At 36.1% G+C, this 20,451-nt stretch overlaps 1 protein-coding gene across 1 annotated transcript in view; it reads right to left on the reverse strand.

The window, feature by feature from the left end:
• Positions 1-20,451, reverse strand: part of LOC149806917 (E3 ubiquitin-protein ligase MIB1-like) — a 201,240-nt gene that overhangs the window by 171,430 nt on the left and 9,359 nt on the right. The window contains exons 4-8 of the mRNA XM_089959672.1: positions 13,825-13,914; positions 8,655-8,721; positions 8,140-8,273; positions 6,168-6,244; positions 1,134-1,353 (exon numbers count right to left, since the gene is read on the reverse strand). Coding sequence (XP_089815798.1) covers positions 1,134-1,353; positions 6,168-6,244; positions 8,140-8,273; positions 8,655-8,721; positions 13,825-13,914 — 588 coding nt within the window. The remainder of the gene's footprint in view (positions 1-1,133; positions 1,354-6,167; positions 6,245-8,139; positions 8,274-8,654; positions 8,722-13,824; positions 13,915-20,451) is intronic.

The raw sequence follows: 20,451 nt of genomic DNA on the forward strand, positions 1-20,451 counted from the left end.
GATATATTATGAAATGTAAGTATAAAATAAATGGATTCTAAGGAGGACAGCTTTACAGCATGACAGTGAAGGTAAAAACAGGTTCATCCAGGTACAATGGTAACCACCTTGCAGGTAACAATGAAAGTTAACCTGTATGAGAAGCTTTCTTTTATCTATATAATACAAAGTCATAAAGACATTTTTCATCTATATGGGAGGACTGGATTCAGAAGGCAGCAGAGAAAGTTATCCTAATGTATTTGATGGAGAAACAGTCCTACAATTTCCACACAGACTGGAGAAAAGGAGTCCTATTATTTTCCATATGGACAGAGGAAAGGATCCTTACTTTTGCAACAAACTGATTGGGAAAGAACTCCTAATGCTTCTACATGGAATGGAGAAAGGTTCCACTTGTTTCCATACGGATTGAGGAAAGTTGTTGTTGTTGTAAGGTTTAACACCATTTTCAGCACAAGATGGGCTCTACATGGCGGCCAGTATAAATGGTGGAGGAAGAACCCGATAAAGATCCCCGAAAGAACTACTGACCGACAAGAAGCTACTGGCAAGCAATCTGAGATAACCACATAGGCTGAACCCCGGGACTCGAACCCACACAGACAGAGGTGAGATGGCAATGATCCGTAACAGTGAGCGCTTTAGACCACTCTGCCACTCAAGGCCCAGATTAAGGAAAGGGTAAAACTATTTCTAAATGGACAGTGGAAGGGGTCCTGTTGTATACACAGGAAGGCTCAATGTTTGTTGGGTCTTTAAATTTGAGGCTTGAAGAAACCATAAAATCCATATGAATTAGTACCCCATGATAAATAGTAAATTCTCAGTACCAACAAATTTATAATTTGTTGTATCAATCAAGAATCTACATGAAAACTTATTCTAAATAAAGTGACAAACAAACGATATTTGTCATCACCTCTACCAAGAACATAGATACAAGCTGGAAAAATCCCTTTTTCCAACACCTTTTTTCAAAACAATGTCTATAATTTTTTCCATACAAGACTCCCACTTTTTTCAGGAATGTGACCCTAGACATAAAATTTCAAAATCCTTAGAGAGCTATCTAAAATAAACAAGCGAACAAAAGAACAAACAATGATTTAAAATATCTATTGACTCTTTACCGGCAGCATAGCTTCAGCCCACTCTCCATGGCCACGCTGAAGGACTTTAATTCTCTCCACATCACTGCAGACTTGGACGAGGTCCCCTACACCAAACTGAGGTGCTGCTGTTGCTGAGGCAGTACTTGTACTCGCGAGATTTACATTAGATTCACTGCTAGCTGAATTCATACTGTTTGGTGTGCTCACCTTTGTTAAAACTGCTGGGTTGAATGTCCACCTAAAGAACAAAGGTCAAGTAAATTGTACATGAATTTAAATTTATTTTTAAATGACAATTTATAATGTTAGTTTAATTTACAGTATCTGACATAAACCTGATCATGCTTTAATAAATGCCAATCCCACATATTGGTGCAAACTTCAACAAAAATATCACTTACTAAGCAATTTTCTCTGGCATGCCTCTTGGCAGAAAAGTCCTTGATAAAACCTGCCTACAATAATGTCATTTTTTCTGGAACGTACCACTTGTACACATCTCATACCTAATGAGTTTAATCAGACTGAAAAATGAATCTTACATGTACTTTCTTTAATGCAACCATAATGGAAGAGACAGTACGCCTTCAAACTCTTTTAGAATGTACATAGTTTCAAAAGCCTCAATTCATTTTCAAAGACTTTCAAATGGAAAATGAACTTTCTCCACAAATTACTTTGCTTATAAGTTGCTACAAAAGTAGAGAAAACACACAACTAATTAGCTTGCCACAACAGCATGGGATGCTACTCCATTTTGAAACCTACTCGTCTTGTATCATTTGATTAACCCTTATATCTAGTCATTATTTTTTGAAAATGCATAAACAAAACAATTTCTGAATTTCAAAAGTTCCCATCTCATGCCTTCCTTCCAAGACAGCATAATTTAGCCACTTCTGGAGTGCTAATTACACACATATCTACTGGAGATAAAGGCTGCAGTGACCTTTCAATAATGGTAGGAGATGCAGTCTGAAAAAGGCATTCTTACACTACCTGATATCTTGACCATCATAAATTATATCTGACAGTGAGTGGGAAATGAAGTCCTCAGACCTCAGCTTTCTAGCTTGGGATTTTCTCAGGTGGTGTCACTCCTGACACATCCCAAGCAGACTCACCACCCAAGTTAACTTGTTGTCCTGATAGAATCAGCCAATTCATACTAAATGGTCTATTTACATGGGTAAATGCTGGGAAAAACCACAATACTGAAAACTGATCCATGACTCAAGGGGGCCACCTAGGCCACCTTGTGGGTCCAGAGCAAAGACTTGGTGGGGGTATCTATGGGGGCAAAGTCCCCCAAAAGCTATTAACAAAAGAGATTTATTTTGACAAGATATTTTTGCATGATTTGTTCTATAAATTAAATCATCAATGACTTGAAATAATCACTGATCTCAATTTGTTCTGTGCACCATGACAAAACACAATTTCACTTCTGATGGACTGCTTACATGTGACCATGAAACAAAGGACTGACTCTTTGGTTAGCCAAATTAGGCTCTGGAAACAGTTTTCATGCTTCAAAAACAATGTCTGGATTATCTAGTTGCTCAACTCAATGAAATCAAACGACAGTCAGCTTATGTGACAGGCCTGTTATGAATAGGTTGTCAAAAGAAGCCGTACATGACTATTCTTTGTGACCAATGAGCCAAAACTTTACCTGACTTTTATAGACAAGTTTTATATACTGAATGACCCCAACCCTAATGAAAAGAGACATATAGTGTGATTGCGATTTACATGAGGGGTACATGAGGGTTACGTTTTTGATGCATACACAAAATTTGAGATTCGCTTAAATCGAGATCATTTTCTCCGTAAAAATTCAGTATGTTAAAATTAGGAGATGCTTCTGCAAAGTAGATTAAAATAAAAAACTAATAAAAGTTTTCATAAAAAACATATGAAACAGGAAACATAAAATAAAAACATGAAATTATGAATTTTAATCAGAACATATGCATGTGTTATTAAAAAACGAAAGCTGCATTGAACAGTGTTCATCAAGCTACGTTGCTAACATGCTTTCCATCCTGTCCATTATGTTGGGGCGGGTAGAGCAACTTTTCTGGTTCGAAAGAGAGGTTCCATCTTTCATACTTGATTTTATTTTTTCAGCACTGTCGCATATATGTGTTGTTTTACATGTACTTTCACTTAGGTTCAAATTATGCTTTATCATGGAGGTATTCTGACCAGCTTCATGCTTATTCACTACATCAAGTTTAACCTCTAAAGAAATAGCCTTCCTTGGTTTCTTTGGACTATCACTTGCTTGTCTTTTAGATGCCATCACTAATAATGTTCCAAATTTGTAAGAAACAATTTGTACATGTACGTACGAACACAGCACTGAGGCCACAATAAACAGAATGGTGGGGGCTTAAGAGCTGGGCATTGTGGGTAATGTTTGCCTGCAACGGTGGGACAATCTATATGAATGAGAGTTATCTCAACAGTAGCGATCTTTTTCACGTTTTTCCCCATCTCATGTTATTTCTAATTTGCGCAAATATGAGATCGTACAAATCGCGATGACACTGTACCTCACATCTCTTCTCAAAAATAAGCTTTTCTCATCATGGTTAGCTTTATTTCCACAAGCAAATTTATGAAGATATCAAATTATACACTGGCACAAAAGGCAACTTCCATTTTTGCTGTGATAACACAACTATTTTACCCAGCATCCAGCATGTAGATTCCTTCAATTCTCTACCCTAATGATAAAAACAGCCTTGCTTTCATATCAGACATATTGGTACCTCTGAGTTACACTGATGATGTACTTAGAAACAGCAATTACAAGTGAGATAAAAAATATTTCCACATCAATTTACATAATATTCCTTTATCTAAGCAAAAGTTTTGTTTGCACAGACTGAGCAATCACTGTCGATAAGATCCAGGGACCAATTAAGGCAGGGGAAAACCATTGTATGGCTGGGAAACAACTGGCTACTGACTGCAGAAAGTAGGTGAACATTACACATGACATTTATATAAGAAATTTGCTTTTGGAGGGGGGGAATCAGAATGGCCATTGTGACAAGGTGACCACTCTGCAAAGGTGACTGTAAGGACAGGTGTGACTGTATGTTTACCAGTATAACCAAGTAATATGAACTGTATTCCATGCCTGGTGTAACTCCAATAAAATAATGGGACCAACTGCCATAGAACTGGAGCTACCAAACGTTAGATTTTAAAGTTTGGGAATCAGAGATCAAGAAAATATGTTTAGACCCTGAGTGGGAATAACAAAACTGATGGAACAGTTGCATTATTTTGTAAGAATCCTCTGGTGGATTCCATTCTCAGCATATATGGTAAAACAACCCAGCAATTATCCAAATAAAATATTTCTTCATTCCCAGGGAATTGCAATATTTAGACTGGTAAATAAACTGAAAACGAGATACTTCCAAAGCAATCCCCATGTTTTTTCCTTACATATTACTACACCAGAAAGGGTTGCAATGCCTTCCCAGAAACCTCAACAGAGAGGCTCAAAAACAACACCAATCTCCCAGATGGTTATCAATGGGGAATCTATGTACAGTGGTCCACCTCTTATACGGCCACACATTCTGTCCTGGGAAAGTGGCCATATAAGATGGGTGGCCTTTCCAGAGGGGGACTAAAAAAATTGTGAGAAGTATATGTAACGTACGTAGTAAGAACACTACATACTTCAAAGCATTTAATATCTTTCTTTTAAAGTAATATTAATTAATAAAAGGTTCTTCTTGTCTTAAGAATAGACTTATTTCAACTGAATAGACATTAATAGTTCTTATTCTTGACATAAGTGTGATATGCGAGTGGGTATTGCTGTCATGCACATTGCAAAACCATTCAAACATGTCATTTAAATCTTGGTAATTACGTAATTCTCTTTCCATTTGCTCCATTTTCCCGCTGCTGCTGAATAACCTCCTTATGGGTTACAATGTTGTTTATTTGAGCCTTTTCAGCATAATATTGTTTTGGTTAAGTCTTTTCTATATAAAATTGTTTGGCAAGTCCCCCGTCCCAACCCAACAATGTCGCAGAGTAGAATAACTGACTCTTTTCTAAAGTAATACATCTCCATTTATGTGATGACATGTTAACGTTTGCTAAAGATTTATTCGGATGCTGCTAACTGTATGTGATTTAATTATGCAGACAAAACTTTTGTAGAGTGGATGAAATGCCTTCTTCATAAAGGAAGTGATAGAAACAACACAGACTGTGATCTGCCAGTGAATTATGCAGTCGCAAATACAGGCTTAAATTGTTTGTAATTGAACCTAACTCATAAGTGAGTGTATATGGTAATCACTGTCACTGTGGGACTTCTATATGGATATGGTTACAACATGCGCTAGACTGTCAAACAGGAAAACAAAGTAATCAATCAAGCTCACAGAAGAAAGATTGGAGGGAGGTATTCTTTTTCTAATCTCGGTCAACAATTCAAATTATTATACACAATTATATAATATATTTGGTTCTAATGGAAGTGACTGGTGTGCCAATTAACTGACATAATCTGATTGCATCACAAGTTCTTCTCAACTTTTTCCCTAGATAAACGGTATGTATGCATGTATTATATATATATATATATAAATGGTATGTATGTATGTATTATATATATATATATATATATATATATATATATATATATATATATATATATATATATATATATATATATAATTCCTGGAGAGCAATTCACCAATAGCTAAAATATTTTAACCTCTGTATATCAGCAGTCCCTAAAATATTTTTTTTTATAAAATAAATAAAATTCATCTTTGTGTACAAAACTGCTAAGTTTTACATTTAAAGAATTCAACTGCAACTTGTCCACTTTCAAGTTATCACAATTAACCAAGCATAGAAAAAGATAAACTGCATAAAAAACCAACCCATCATCATCATAGACAAAAAATCAATATTTCAGTTCATTTTTTTTATTTAAGTGATAATAAAAACTAAATAAATATTTAGCTGAATGATTGCTGAATGCTTTGTAATAGTACTTGCCTGTTACCACTTGGATATGACACAACAATATCATGATCTTCATCAATACCAACAACTGTCCCAGTCTGACCCAGACACTGAAATATGGCACAATTAAATATTTTTCAAAAGTCAGTGATAAAAATTACAATTAAAATGAACAGGATCAATAAAAGGGTACAAACCTGCTTTACTTATCCAACCATCACTGAATAAAACTGCCACTTGAATATCACATCACAAACGGAAACATCTATATAAAACTAATCAAAACACAATTACATCAATTTTTACTCAGTGCCCTAAAAAATATGGTTTAAGTTCAATTACAGAGATTTTAAAAAAATTATATTGGTCAATATATAATTATACACTACATTATATAGTACACTATTATGACTTGAAACAGTCCTTATCTGTTAGAAAAATCATGATAAAATCTCCCAGAAAATGACACAATTTGCTTGCAAAATACCAAAACATAGAGAGGAAACAAGCCCAGCCAATCAGATTTGAAATACAGTCTCTAGATCTAGACAGGCAACAAGCCCAGCCAATCAGATTAGAAATATGGTCTCTAGATCTAAACAGGTAACAAGCCCAGTCAATCAGATTAGAAATACAGTCTTTAGATCTAGAGAGGTAACAAGCCCAGCCAATCGGATTAGAAATATAGTCTCTAGAGCTTGAGAGGTAACAAGCCCAGCCAATCACAATAGAAAGATGGACTCTAAATCCAGGAAAGTAACAAGCCCAACCAATCAGATCTAGAGAGGTAACAAGCCTGGTCAATCTGATTTGAAATATAGTCTCTAGATCAAGACAGCTAACAAGATGAGCAATCAGATTAAAAATATAGACTCTAAATCAAGAATAGTAACAAGCCCAGCCAATCCATGCATCTCATTAAAATGTGTAGATCTCACTTACAATAGAACCGGTCCATAACAATGGTAACATAAGATTATTTACCAAGATGAAGCAAATGCTTATTCAAATTCAGTCTCCTCATGGGTAACAAGCTCAATCATTTGCTCATAAGCATACTCTTTCGCCATCTTGTTAATGTAAGACTATTCAACAAGTTTGATCACAAATATACTGTATACTGTGTTGACAAGCTCAGCCCATCAAATGCAAGCTAAGGTCATTAAAATGCATGAATTTCACTCACAATTATACCTAACAGAGATCTTGATATGGGCCTATTTACTAAGTACGACCAAAATCTTAGCAAAAATAATGAGTGATAAAAAAACAGCCAATCAGATGAAAGATCACCTCATAAATATGCACAGGTCACACTGATAATAAAAATCATCTAACACCCTGATGACATTGGCCCATTTACCAAATTTGATTAAATTAGATCTGACATACAATTTTTTACATTTTTTTTCCCTTTCAGTCATAGTGACTTGTATCTTTTAATCCCATAATCAATAGGTGTTTTCTCCACCACAAATGCAAGCCACCAACACAGCTGGGTCCTGGTCTGTAATGTAGACCTAACATGATTATGCAGAAACCATTTTTTTCTTTCAGTCAAAGTGAACTTGAATACTGGCTATGTAAAAGCTCAGATCAAGAGGGTTCTTCCTTACTCAAGGTATAATCCATCTACGAAGATGGTTGTTGTAGATAACTCAGACAGATGTGCAACATCATAATATAATATATTCTGCCTTATGATGGCATATAATAACTGTTCTGATAACTCCTGCAAGATGATGAAGGGATATAACACTTAACAAGCAATCTAACCAACATGCAAATTCTGTATATCTACCTTTTCTAAATGAATTGGGGAAAAAAAAAGGGAATTTCATAAACTGGAATTATTTTTATGAAACTTTTCTGAATATACAGTAGGGATGACAACTTTTTTAAAGTAACTGCACTGAATGAATAAAAAAAGTACTAGAGAATATGGTAAGAATTAAAGCCATGAGAAAAAATTGGGTAGTGTAAAGTGGGCAGTTTTTTTCTCTACCTCAAACATGCCATCTGCCCATCCTCCATGGCCATGCTGTAAAGACTGCACAATCTCAAAATCCAAATCTACATTCACTTGGTCTCCAATAGCAAGTCCTCCTAGGCCAGCTCGAGATCCTGACCCCTGTTCACCTAAAAACAATTTGATACAAAAATGATTTTTGTTATTTATTAATAAAACAAAACTAGAAATGTGTTATCATCCATATTGGCAGACAATTATTGTATTTTGTTCTGATAAGCGTCTTAATAATGTAGATTCTTTACCTATAAGTAACTGTACTTTCTAAAATTAAATGAAGTGTTGACATATGCAAGTACTGGGAGTGGGTCGCTTACAGTTTATATCCACCACCTGGTATAGAAAGATTTTTATAACTGGCCAGGAACATTTTTTTTTTATCAAATCAATTATGCAAAAACACACACTACATTCTAGCTTCAACATGGAAGAAAATGGTGACGTGACAAGATATGTATTCCCAATAAGCATGTTAAACCTATCTGGATTACCTAACAGTGAAAGATGATCTCTGTAGACAGTTCCTCCCTTGGCATCATTCACCACCTTCAGGTCTGCCTGTAAAAAAAAGTACAAGACTCATATAACTTTGGATTTTTTTAATATTACACAGAGTTCTAACTTGGTAAAGGATTACTGGATGTAGTTCAATTTAAAATATTTGTGGCACACTAAATTGTACACTGCTACCTTGCTTAATCAGTCCCTGAAGCATCTCTCTTCATACATGATTTCTAGTAAGAACCTCTATAAGCAGCATAGAACATCCCCCCCCCCTTTTAAAACATTTTGAAGAAAAGAAAAAAAAATCACAAGAAACACCAGGCAAATGCAACAAGAAACCAGCGATGTAAAGCAAGCAGAACTGTTCCCGAGCTCTCCTTCCCACTAATGACAGCCAACCATTCAACTGTAAGGGACCTTTATGGACCCACAGATTGAGGCCAAACTATCAGGGTTCCTTGAATCCATAAAAGCCTGGGGGAAGTGGCACCATCCCCTTCCCCAGGAACAACTAGCAGGCTGCGGTGCAGTCAGAAAAAAATGGCACATGCACAATTGTGTGCACGCCACTATAATTAAACTCAACAACAACAACAACCCTGAAGCAGGTGGATCCAATATTTTGTCTTACAGAAAAAGCAAAAAATATGCTCCTATTTTCCTATTTACTTAAAATTTAGGTTTGATGTATCACTCATTTTATTGTTGACAATGTGGTTATCATGCTTTGATTTGGAACTCTCATGAAATTCACAAATTTTAATAACAGATCATACATTTTGCAAGACCGTCTTTTACAAATATATTTCCTCAATAAATAACACAACATATAAAATATCAATCAATAAAATTTTGAGAAATACCTACTGCTGGTAACACTGCAAGAAATAAATACTAATTAAAGAAGCTTTCACAAGTGAAATTTGTGTGTTAATGTATGTTTTAATGCAACTTCAGTCTGATCATTTATTAATATGATATCACCAGTACTATTAAAAAATGCTAAAAGAGCCAGCCAAACAGTACGGTGATGCATGCTAGAGATTCTATTAGAAGTCAGTGGCAAAGCTGCATCTATTCTGACAACTGTTGAAAATATTAAATGTCCTTTGCTATAACACAAGTTAATAAACAGACTACATGCCTCAGCCAAAAACTATAGATGTATTGCTGTATCTGTATGTAGGGTCAGCCTCATTTTATTTTAAAGCACACACTGTAAACAACAACTAACAATAGTGCTCATGCCTCATATGCGGACTGTTCTTCAAAATATCCAGTAACGGATTCAAAAAAATAAACTTACAGGTTCTAATAAAACAAACACAACTATTATTTGTCTTTTTCTTTAAGAAAATATTTTGTAACAAGACTTAAATGTAGTGTTGTGGGACTGTGCAACTTCAATCTGCCAAAGGTTTTAGTGTACTGCCATGTTGCCTGAGCAATTCTAAAACTGACATACTGTCCAAGGCAATTATAATGCAAAAAACACTATGTAAGCAAAAAATATGTGAGTTTGACACATTCTTGTAGGGATAAAAATAATGCACATGTAGGGAGGTTTTTGATATAATGGTAAATTCTTCCTAAGACCACAGTATCGGCAAAATTAGTCTTTCTGGTTCCAGTTCACCAATTCATACAAAATCTAGTGCATCTCTGTACAGAAAGGAGTAAGGTTCTAGAGTGAGAGTCAAGACTCCAATTTGAAACTGAAGACAACAGGAGAGCCTGAAAATGAAATACCTCCTGGCTCCTGACAAAATCAGAGGTACACCACTCCCTTGATAACTCGCGCACATCGGGGTCCAGAAACATCGACCGCACTATAAGTGAGGCGCGAGTTATCGAGGGACCAATAAAATAAGCCCAAAACCAATAAAGTGATTGACGACATAACAGAGAAATAAGGGGGGGGGGGGTAGGCAGATTATACTGTTGAATACTCACTTTATAATCGTTCTGAGATTAAATGTTAATAAATATCTCTTCATAACGGTGTACTTTATTATTTCCTCATAGGACAACATTAATTTCAGGATAAATTACAGTATATTGAGGCGATCATCGAAAACATTATTCCACGTGGTTTCCGTTTGCTTAACATGTGTACCACTTCACACATTGTGTACTACGTCACTAATTTTTATGCTGAATTGGATACATTCTAGTTTTATTGTTTGATCCAAATTAGACGTTTTTTTATATACAAAAGATCGACTCTTTTCGAGAAACAGTGTCGATCAAACGAAAGATAGATATTTTTTAATGTGATAGAAGTAAAATGGAAAACAAAAAAACAAGGGTTAATCAGTACAGACGTATTTAATTGGTCTACAAATTTAAAACAACGTAAATTAGAACAAGTTAATACTTGCCATTTGTGCCACGCTTGACAAATATCAATTCACTTTTTGAAAAAATCAGTTATTTTTTTATGTGTGTGTTAGTCCTTGGTTTCTCTGCCACCGAGCAAAATCCCTCAGATTTCTCAACTGCATGAGCTTTACGTAGTCAACATTTTGGGTCTCCAGCCACCTTATGACAATATCAAAATATCTGATTGCTTCCTGTGCAGAGGGGTGGGGGTACAACATCTGCGTCTGCATCACTTTCAACACTTGTGTTACTCCAGTTAGAATCGTCTTCTGCTGCAAATTTGTTCGCTATAGAAATAATTATAGTTTCATCTGACATGTATTCGGCTGTGGGGCAATCATTGTCAGCATAAATCCACTCCTCCATATCATCATGAGAAACGCCCATCTCAGGACCATGAGTCTGTACGAATTTCTCCCAAACAGCCTCGGCATTAATGACATAAGTTTCACTGAAACATTCGAAGTCACTATCATCGTCGTTGTCTCTGTTACTGTTTTGCTTTACGTCAAAGGCAGCTCCAAGACCCTTAATCCAGCACCCGAGGTCTCTTGTAATTGATTTTTTTTTTAATGCAACAAACACTTCCCCAAGTTGTTGATTAAAACAAAGCCGACATGTACATGTAATTAGGTTCTCACAGAAGTACTCACGGGTTTCGAAGTGACGGTCGATTGACTCTTTTCATGTTTTCAATGAACAGAATATGTTGTGATTATAATGTTTACACTGAAACGGAATTAAGGGATTAGAACGTGACTTTCACACAGGAAGACGTTTAATTGGTGTATATTTCATTCTCTGTTGCCACCTGTTAGCATTTACCAGAAGTTTTCATTGATCGCTATTTCACCAGACTGTTTATTTACAGTATACTGACAACTATTTATCATAAAAAGTTACATAATATATGATATCTTTAAACAGAGGTCTCGCTAGGATTTTAAAACTGGGTCTTTCTGCCTCTGAAGTCAATCACTAAATATCAGTACATTTTTTCACTCGGCCGCTAGTCAAAGCCTTTGAACTAGCCGCCTAGCTACTGCATCATGTTCTTTTTTTTTTTTAATGTACTCTTATAAAATGGCAACAGTACATCAAAGAGTCTTTCAGTCACTGAATTCTGTCATTGTAAATATCAGCACAGTTAACTGATCAACACGTTTTCCCACAAGCAGGTGGCTGAAACAGGACCAGCAAATCTTTGAATTTTCCCGCGCACCTATTACATGCGTACAGAGGACTCCCGCCTCAGTGATTTTCTGCGCCACAGATCAAAAATTGGCTTCCAAATACGCGTAATTAAGCGTTTTCGAAATCTCTGAAATTAATTCTTCTTTAGAACTTGCAAATTTCAAAATATGGATTATATTTTTACGGGCATTAATCACCATTTTTGATGATAAAACGAGCAATGTATCAAGGTTTAATTTATCAATTCTTATCGAAATTTTTTCATGTTCAGCATATTTTAAAGATATTTTAAATACATTTTCTCTGGAAAAAATCAGGAGCCAAGACGGACACGGCGTTATAAGAGGGATCGCGAGTTATCCGGGCGCGAGTTATCGAGGGAGCGGTGTGTATCTTTTGGGTCAGGAAGATGAATATGTAAAGCTACACATCCTGAAGATCTCGAGGGAACACCCAGTCATTTGGGGCTTATGTTGTTTCTGACTAAGATGCAAATCTCTACTCTGAAATCTTCTTCCCAAAGAAATCTGCTGAAGCAGAAAGATTGATAACAAGTCAAATTTTCCACTTTTTTCAAGACTGGCCACCTTCCACCCTCTCCATTGCACACTTTCAAAGAAAGGGGTACATCTCTTCCCAATAATGAATCAGTTTGGACTGGTGAAAAAAGTGGCAACCAGTAGTGGAAGCATAGAAGACACCCTTCTGCTGTCCTGCTGACTTTTGGTCCAAAGAAAACTTCTTAGTAAGCTCCCAAACCATCGCCAAGTGTGCGAACAACAGAAGATCCAAAGAAGAATGGATTGAAGAATGTCTCTAAACTGGACAGAATACTAATGCCCCTGGTTCCCAAAAGCTTTGGACACAGCTCTACGAATGACAGTAAAGCTGACCAAAAGTCCAGACTTCCATATCGTCCATCACCTGCTTCATAGGGTGGGATGAAATAGGGGTCCCTAATGTATAAAAGAGGACCCTGCCACAACCAGTTCCTCTGAAAACTCCTTGAAGTCAACTAGAATTAAAAGGGCATCATCATCCTGGCCTCATTTGTAAGGTAAGACAGGACTACTTGGTCTCCATCTCTGATGAAGAAGAGGTTAAAATTACGTTTTTGTTGTCCAGTAACTGCTCATGAAAAGCAACTAGACTGACCCCTAGATCTATTCTCCATGAAAAATGGAATCAAAAATCCCTTCTCAACAATCATGAAGGGTGTAATTACCCTCCCTCGTATTGCTGAACAAGGCCAGAGGGGATGAAGTCCATGGAATGCTCCCTCCCATGTACTTTAGAACCAAGGAAGAGAATATACATTATATTAGTGGGGTGGAATACTAGCTGTGTAGTACTTAAACAGCTGAGAAAACATTATGAGGGGACCAAGTATTAATAATTTACCAGTGTCTTCAAGAACTAGAGAACAAAGATGATACATACTGATGCTGACCTCAATGACTTTTCAGGAAAATTAAATGGCATATTTTCACTCACTTAGACTACTGGAGAAGTCTGTTCTAAATTTAGCAGGGACCCAGTGGTTCAGCTATCTGACTATGAAATCTGCTTATGAACACTTACCATGCCCTCAAATCCAACTCTGTACAGATTCTTGGATACATTATCCCACAGCACATACGCAGCACTTCTTGGACTAGCTGCACTCCAATCCTACAAAAAAGAACATACAAATCTTGTAAGAAAAATATTTATTTGCCTTTCGGGAGTAGATTTAAGCCTTGGAGGTTTAAAACCAGACACATATTGTACCCTACCAGTGAGGTTACACCTTCATAACCATGTTAAGATGAGTAACTATTTTCATTTTCCATTAATAACCTTGCATCAATACTTGGAATGAAGGATATACCAATAACTAAAGCACAAACAACAAACAAAGACTCCAACAAAGGGACTAATGCTCTACTGGACAAAATGAATTTCCAGGAATTTAAGATAAGACCATTTATTCCTTAAAACTTTCAAGTGTTGAAACCATCTCTGATATTTTTTAGTGATTTTTCAAATCAGCTGCTGTGGTAACACATTGCACCATTTTCATTTAGGACAAAGTAGACATTATTACAAGTCTTTTGGTTAATACCTTATGTAATAATGATCACTCATTCAAGGGGAGTTGTGACAAGATTTTTAAGACAGTTGTTGTGGAAGCTATATTGGATGTATGACACACCATTTTCATTCAGACATGGTGAAAATCCATCATAATAATCATCCATCCTCATTTAAAATAAACTAGACATGATAACAAGACTTCTGGTAACCCCCCCCCATAAATATGACTTTCTGTTCAAGTAGAGTTGTGATAAAAATTTATAAAATGGCTGCCATGATAGCCATAATAGATGTTGTTGTTGTTGTTGTTGTTGTTGTAAGGTTTCATGCCATTTTTCAGCACATGAAAGGCTAGACATGGCAGCAAGTATAAATGGTGGAGGAAGAACCTGGGAAATCCCCGGAAAGAACCACCAACCCTTGAGAAGCTACTGGCAAGCTTTCTCACATACCCACATTGGCCGAATCCGAGACTCGAACCCATGCAGACAGAGATGAGATGGCAGTCATCCATAACGGAAAGCATTTCAGACCACTCAGCCACTCAGGGCCTCCATATTAGATGTAAGAGTGTGTGTGTGATCTGGATTTTTAACGTAGCTTTAACAATTTTTCAGTCATATCGCTAAGATGTCTGCAGTGTGGCAGTTTATAGTGATGTCTAGCATTGGGGCATCATGCTGCAGATATGTAGCATGATGTCCCACCCAGTCACAGGCCGACCAGTCCTAACACTAACCTCTTAATGCTGAGTGCCAAGCGAGACAGCTGTTAGTACCATTTTTATAAGTCTTTGGTATGACTCGGCTGGGGATCAAACCCACGACCTAGATATAAGACTGGTACCATTTCCATTTAGAACCACTTAAATATCATACAAAATCTTTTAGTAAAAATATCATACTGATATGAATATCCATTCAGGAGGAGTAATGACAATATTTAAAGGTGGTCACTAAGATGGCCAAATTGGTCACTATGGTGGCTGTATCCAAGAAGCACCATATTTAGGACCAAGACAGACCAGGGTGGTCCAACATCTTCAACACAAACATAATATATATTATAGTAATTATAATATAATAATGGAAATGACCATTTGTATGTGCACGGGCCACAAAAATTACCGATAGGATTGTAGTTGAACCACTCTGAACTAGAACATGGGGTGAATATATGTGTAAAGTTTCAAGGCAGTCCTCCAAGTAGTTTAGGTGGAGAAACAATAACAAACTTATGCTAATGTATTGATAGATGACAGACAACAAACTCAGCCCATAAGCTCTTCTGGTCTATGACCATTAGAGCAAAATAAAAATGTGGCATTTAAATTCAATATGTGCATTAAAAACATCTCATATGTTGGCCCTAATCTCTAAAATGTTTAACTTTCAGGTGAGCTTTTTTAAACAATCTGAGAAATGGCAAGCAATTTGCTCAGATAAATGTACCCCTGCCACATCCCACCCCTACTCCATGATGGCAATAATTTACTCTAGTGGTGTTTAACACCATTTTTCAGCACCAAGACTACATACATTTAAATTCAATATATGCATTAAAAACATCTCATATGTTGGCCCTAATCTCTAAAATGTTTAACTTTCAGGTGAGCTTTTTTAAACAATCTGAGAAATGGCAAGCAATTTGCTCAGATAAATGTACCCCTGCCCCACCCACATCCCACCCCTACTCCATGATGGCAATAATTTACTCTAGTGGTGTTTAACACCATTTTTCAGCACCAAGACTACATACATTGTGGCCAGTTAGTTTGGTGCTTGAAGAACCTGAGAAAACAACACGAAGAACTGCCAACCCATGGGAAGTTATTGGCAAGCTTCCTCACACAGGATGTGTGAGTGATCAAGCACTTCAGACAACTTGGTCAATCTGATGGCAATGAATTTAAAGTAAAAGCAATAGCACCATGAATAAATGGCATATCATATGCCTTATCCATGTTTAACGGTCATTTATGTAGGCACAGTTAGGACATGGTTGACATTACTGACCAAATGTCTCAAGACAGGCAGTCTTTAACTAAAATTAATGTGAAAAAACATTATTTTCTTATTAGACTTACTTCTGACCTAATCTATAAGTATCTTTATAACCCTAAGATCAAGCCATCCACAAAGTTTGTCCAAGAAACTTAATCCAGACCAAATATTTTTTTGCAAAATCAGTTTTCCTTGCAGCTACAAAGACCCTGACCTTTAACCTCAAAATCAAAACAGCTCTTACATATCTTTAAGAGCAAGGCCTCTGCTTTTTCAAATTACAAAGTGAAAACCCAGCTGGGATACAGAAACCATTATTCTTCTTCACTCAGTCAGAGATACCATGACCTTTGATTCCAAAATCAATAGGCTTCTTCCTTTTCCTAAAAGTGCAAGTCGCTCCCAAAGTTTGGTTCAGGTCTGTGATGTAGAATTAATCTTATTTTTCTGAAACCATTATTCTTCTTTTTTTAAATTATGCTATTGTTCAAAAACAATTTTTCTTCTTACAGTGACTTTAACCATGACCTTTTTGATCCCAAAAATCAACAGGCCTCCTTACCCAACAATAAGTCATCCACTAACTTTAATAAAGGTATATGATCAGAAGATTACTGCAATTTCTGTGCAGAAACCATTTATATTCATTCAATGACCTTGACCTGTGGCCATTTTACTCAAAATTCAATATACTTCTACCTTTTGCCATGTGCAGCAATCCAAATGTTGCTCTGTGGAATCCATTTTTCTTTTTCAGTCACAGAGACCTTGATATTTGACTACCAAATCAATAGGATTCACTCTAACCCCTAAATGCAAGCCAATCATCAAGTTTGGCAACTGTAGGGAGTTAACAATTTGTGTTATTGTGCAGAAATGAAACTGGTAACAGACATATATGGACACTAGACAGGCTGACGGAAACCATCATAAGATAATACTTAGCACAGGAAAGATCAGTTAGATTCACAAAATTTTATCGTATATTGTAGCCACCTGTCAAAAAGGTAATAACTCTTACAAAAGTCATAGGAGCACAAAGATTTTCGAAAGTTACATCCTTGAAGATAACCATAACATAAACCAGATATACAGTGTTCCATCAACAAGAGGCTCAAGTGGGCCTGATATGTTCACCTGTCTATTTACTATACCCTGATAAAATTATTTAAAAAAACAATCTGATGATAATGGCATAATTAATATGAAGTCTTGCTAATAACTAAAGACATGATATAAACTCATCTGTGAACAGAGATCTCATAAACGCATAATTACGCTTATCTGGAAGATAATTTTTTATCTGGGACCCAGAAAATCACTGAGGCAGGAGTCCTCCGTACGCATGTAATAGGTGTGTAGCAAAATTCAAAGACTTGCTAGTCCTGCTTCAGCCACCTGCTTTGTGGGAAAATGTGTGGATCAGTTAGCTGTGCTGATATTTACAATGACAGAATTCAGTGACTGAAAGACCCCTTGATGTACATACATGTTGCCATTATAAGAGTACATTAAAAAACATGATGCAATAGCTGGGCGACAAGTTCATTGGCTTTGACTGGTGGCCGGGAGGGAAAATGAACTTATATTTACAGTGATTGAATTCAGAGTCAGAAAGACCCAGAGATGTACATGCGGTCATTTATAAAAGTACATCAAATAAGCAACTATTGCTTTCATTATTGTGTTCATTTCCAAATGTATCGGAATAAGTAGTGCACGTGACCTCAGAATCAAAACATGTTGAGACTTGGACAAAATGCCATTCGTAAATTTGGATATTAAGTATTTTGGGGTTAAATGGCAAACTTATGAAGATTGTAACGTGATTCAGAAGAGTGCTAAAGCTGCTAGGTGTAAGAAAGTGTGTGATGCATAGCTTAGTGTTTGGAATAAGTGCTTACTTGGACTGACAAAATTAAGTATCACTCTGATGGACGAACAAGAGCTATTTAATAGGTACATTGACTGACCATACTTTATTTTAAATGTCCTCGCCTTAGCCCGGTTAGTTCTAGTGTTGTAGCAAAATGTATTCATCAAGACACCAGTAGCTAGGCCAAGTTTTGATATCAATTACGTTGACAAACTCTTGCCCATTCACAAGCATATGTTTTGATAGCTGATTGACCATTAACCCTTTTCTGAGTAAGGTAGAAACTATCAATTTCCTGCATGATATTCTTTGATGATAAAACATACAAACATGTGTTTTAAGATCAGAATCGGTGATCGGTGATCTGGATATATATTAACTGCCTCATATCACTATTTCGTCATAAAAGTAGTTTGAAACTGTAAGTGAACCAGTAGGCCTAATGGGAAATAATGGCGGACTTTGCTAAGTCTGGGATGTACCAGTTTATTAGATTGTCTGTTTTCGTAAATCATCGGGCAAATATTTTCAGAAAAATATACAAATCATTGAAAGCAAAGCCAAGATATTATTTTGTTAAAGATTTAACTTTAAAATGCAAATTATGTAGGTCAGAAACGTTTGGGACAATGCTGTGTTGTGGAATGTGCGAGATATGCTTTAAGGTCTAAGCTGTTTTCCGAATTGACATGTATTTGTGAAAATATGGGGCAAAAAGCAAATCAGATACTATTTAACTATTGCCTAAAATTACTACAAGGACGTAGACAAATAAATAAACCATAAATTTGCTGTCCTGTCAGTGGACTGTTGTAATGAAGCTATATTAAAGTGAGTGATTACATTACGAAAACCTCTCCATCTAAAAATAGATGCTCTCACGTCTGTGTTGATTCTGTAGGAAAGAAGGGACTGCAACTTTTGATGGTTGGACTCCTATTTTTACCAAAATGGGAGTCCTGGACTCCATGTTTTAAAATCCTAGCGAGACCTCTGTGTGAAGCTGTACAGAAATTTGATGAGAAATCCATTCTTATGGTCTTGAGGCATAGCAAGCTCAGCCAATCTGATGCAATATATTTTTGTAATATGCACTGGTCTCATTTATTATAGAACCATTTGACAACAATGATTATAAAAATTTCATGGGAAGCAAAATTACACTGGAATTCAATGTAACGAGTCAGAACAAGCTCAGGGAATCAGATACAAGATTACCTTATAAATATACATAGATCTTATTTAGATACTGTTGGACTATTAAACAAGTCTGATTAAAATCTGATCAGAAATATAATTGCCTGATGGATTCTTTGCTCAGAAATCTACTTTTCATTTCTTGCAATATATGTATGTCACGTATTTTTTGGGGGGTGTCTCTAAATATTAAAAGCTTCAAACTGCATTCTGCACTGTTTACTGTAGCTCTGCTTTCAGGCAATGTTGTGAATGTCCATTATTACATAATTATATTGTTCTGACTTAACAATGGAGGCAATAAAACTTCCATCATCAACTACATGCCACAATGTGGACATCCACAATGACCACTAAATCCAGTTTGTGATGTCAACAATATGCAATGAATAAATTTACACTATGGCAAATGTGTATCCCACAATGCATGTATCATAGATGATGCTAAGATTCTCAATGGGACTCTAAGCACTAGAATTTTAAGAAAACCCAGGTCTAAATTCAAAGTTGCCAAACTTAACAAGACCTTTTTGGTATGGCAGTTGATTCTGTTCATATGTATGACCAGTTTTCTGTAAGGTCCAGCAAAATATCATGTACTGCTATTGTCAAGCTGGAAAACATGCAGTCCAGAAGTGTGAGTCAAGACTGATGCAGCAACAGTCAACATTGTATTCAACTAAAAAGGTATGTAAAGTTTACCTGAATCGTAATTACCTCCAGTACAGTTTCACAAACTGCAATTCCAAACCCTACAAAGTTCAATGGCTTCTTGATATTTCTCAACTTGACATAATCCTTAAAAAAAATATGTGGGCTGTGGCAATGGCAATGATCTTTACTGCCATGTGACATACTCATATCAACATATGATGTCCATGAAATGTAATTTCTAGCCTTTCTGACTTTTTCCCTTTGAATCTGAATTATCCTATTTATTCTTCTGTTCTATTAAAACTTTTTAAGAGGTTTATTGTCGATTTTTTTGTAATGAAATATCTCTTGTTGGATGCCATTTTAGAAAAAAAAAGTAAGCAACAGCTTCATCATGCAGAT

The sequence above is a fragment of the Sinohyriopsis cumingii genome, chromosome 1 (genome assembly GCF_028554795.1).
Source record: "Sinohyriopsis cumingii isolate HCF-2022 chromosome 1, ASM2855479v2, whole genome shotgun sequence".
NCBI classification, from domain to species: domain Eukaryota; kingdom Metazoa; phylum Mollusca; class Bivalvia; order Unionida; family Unionidae; genus Sinohyriopsis; species Sinohyriopsis cumingii.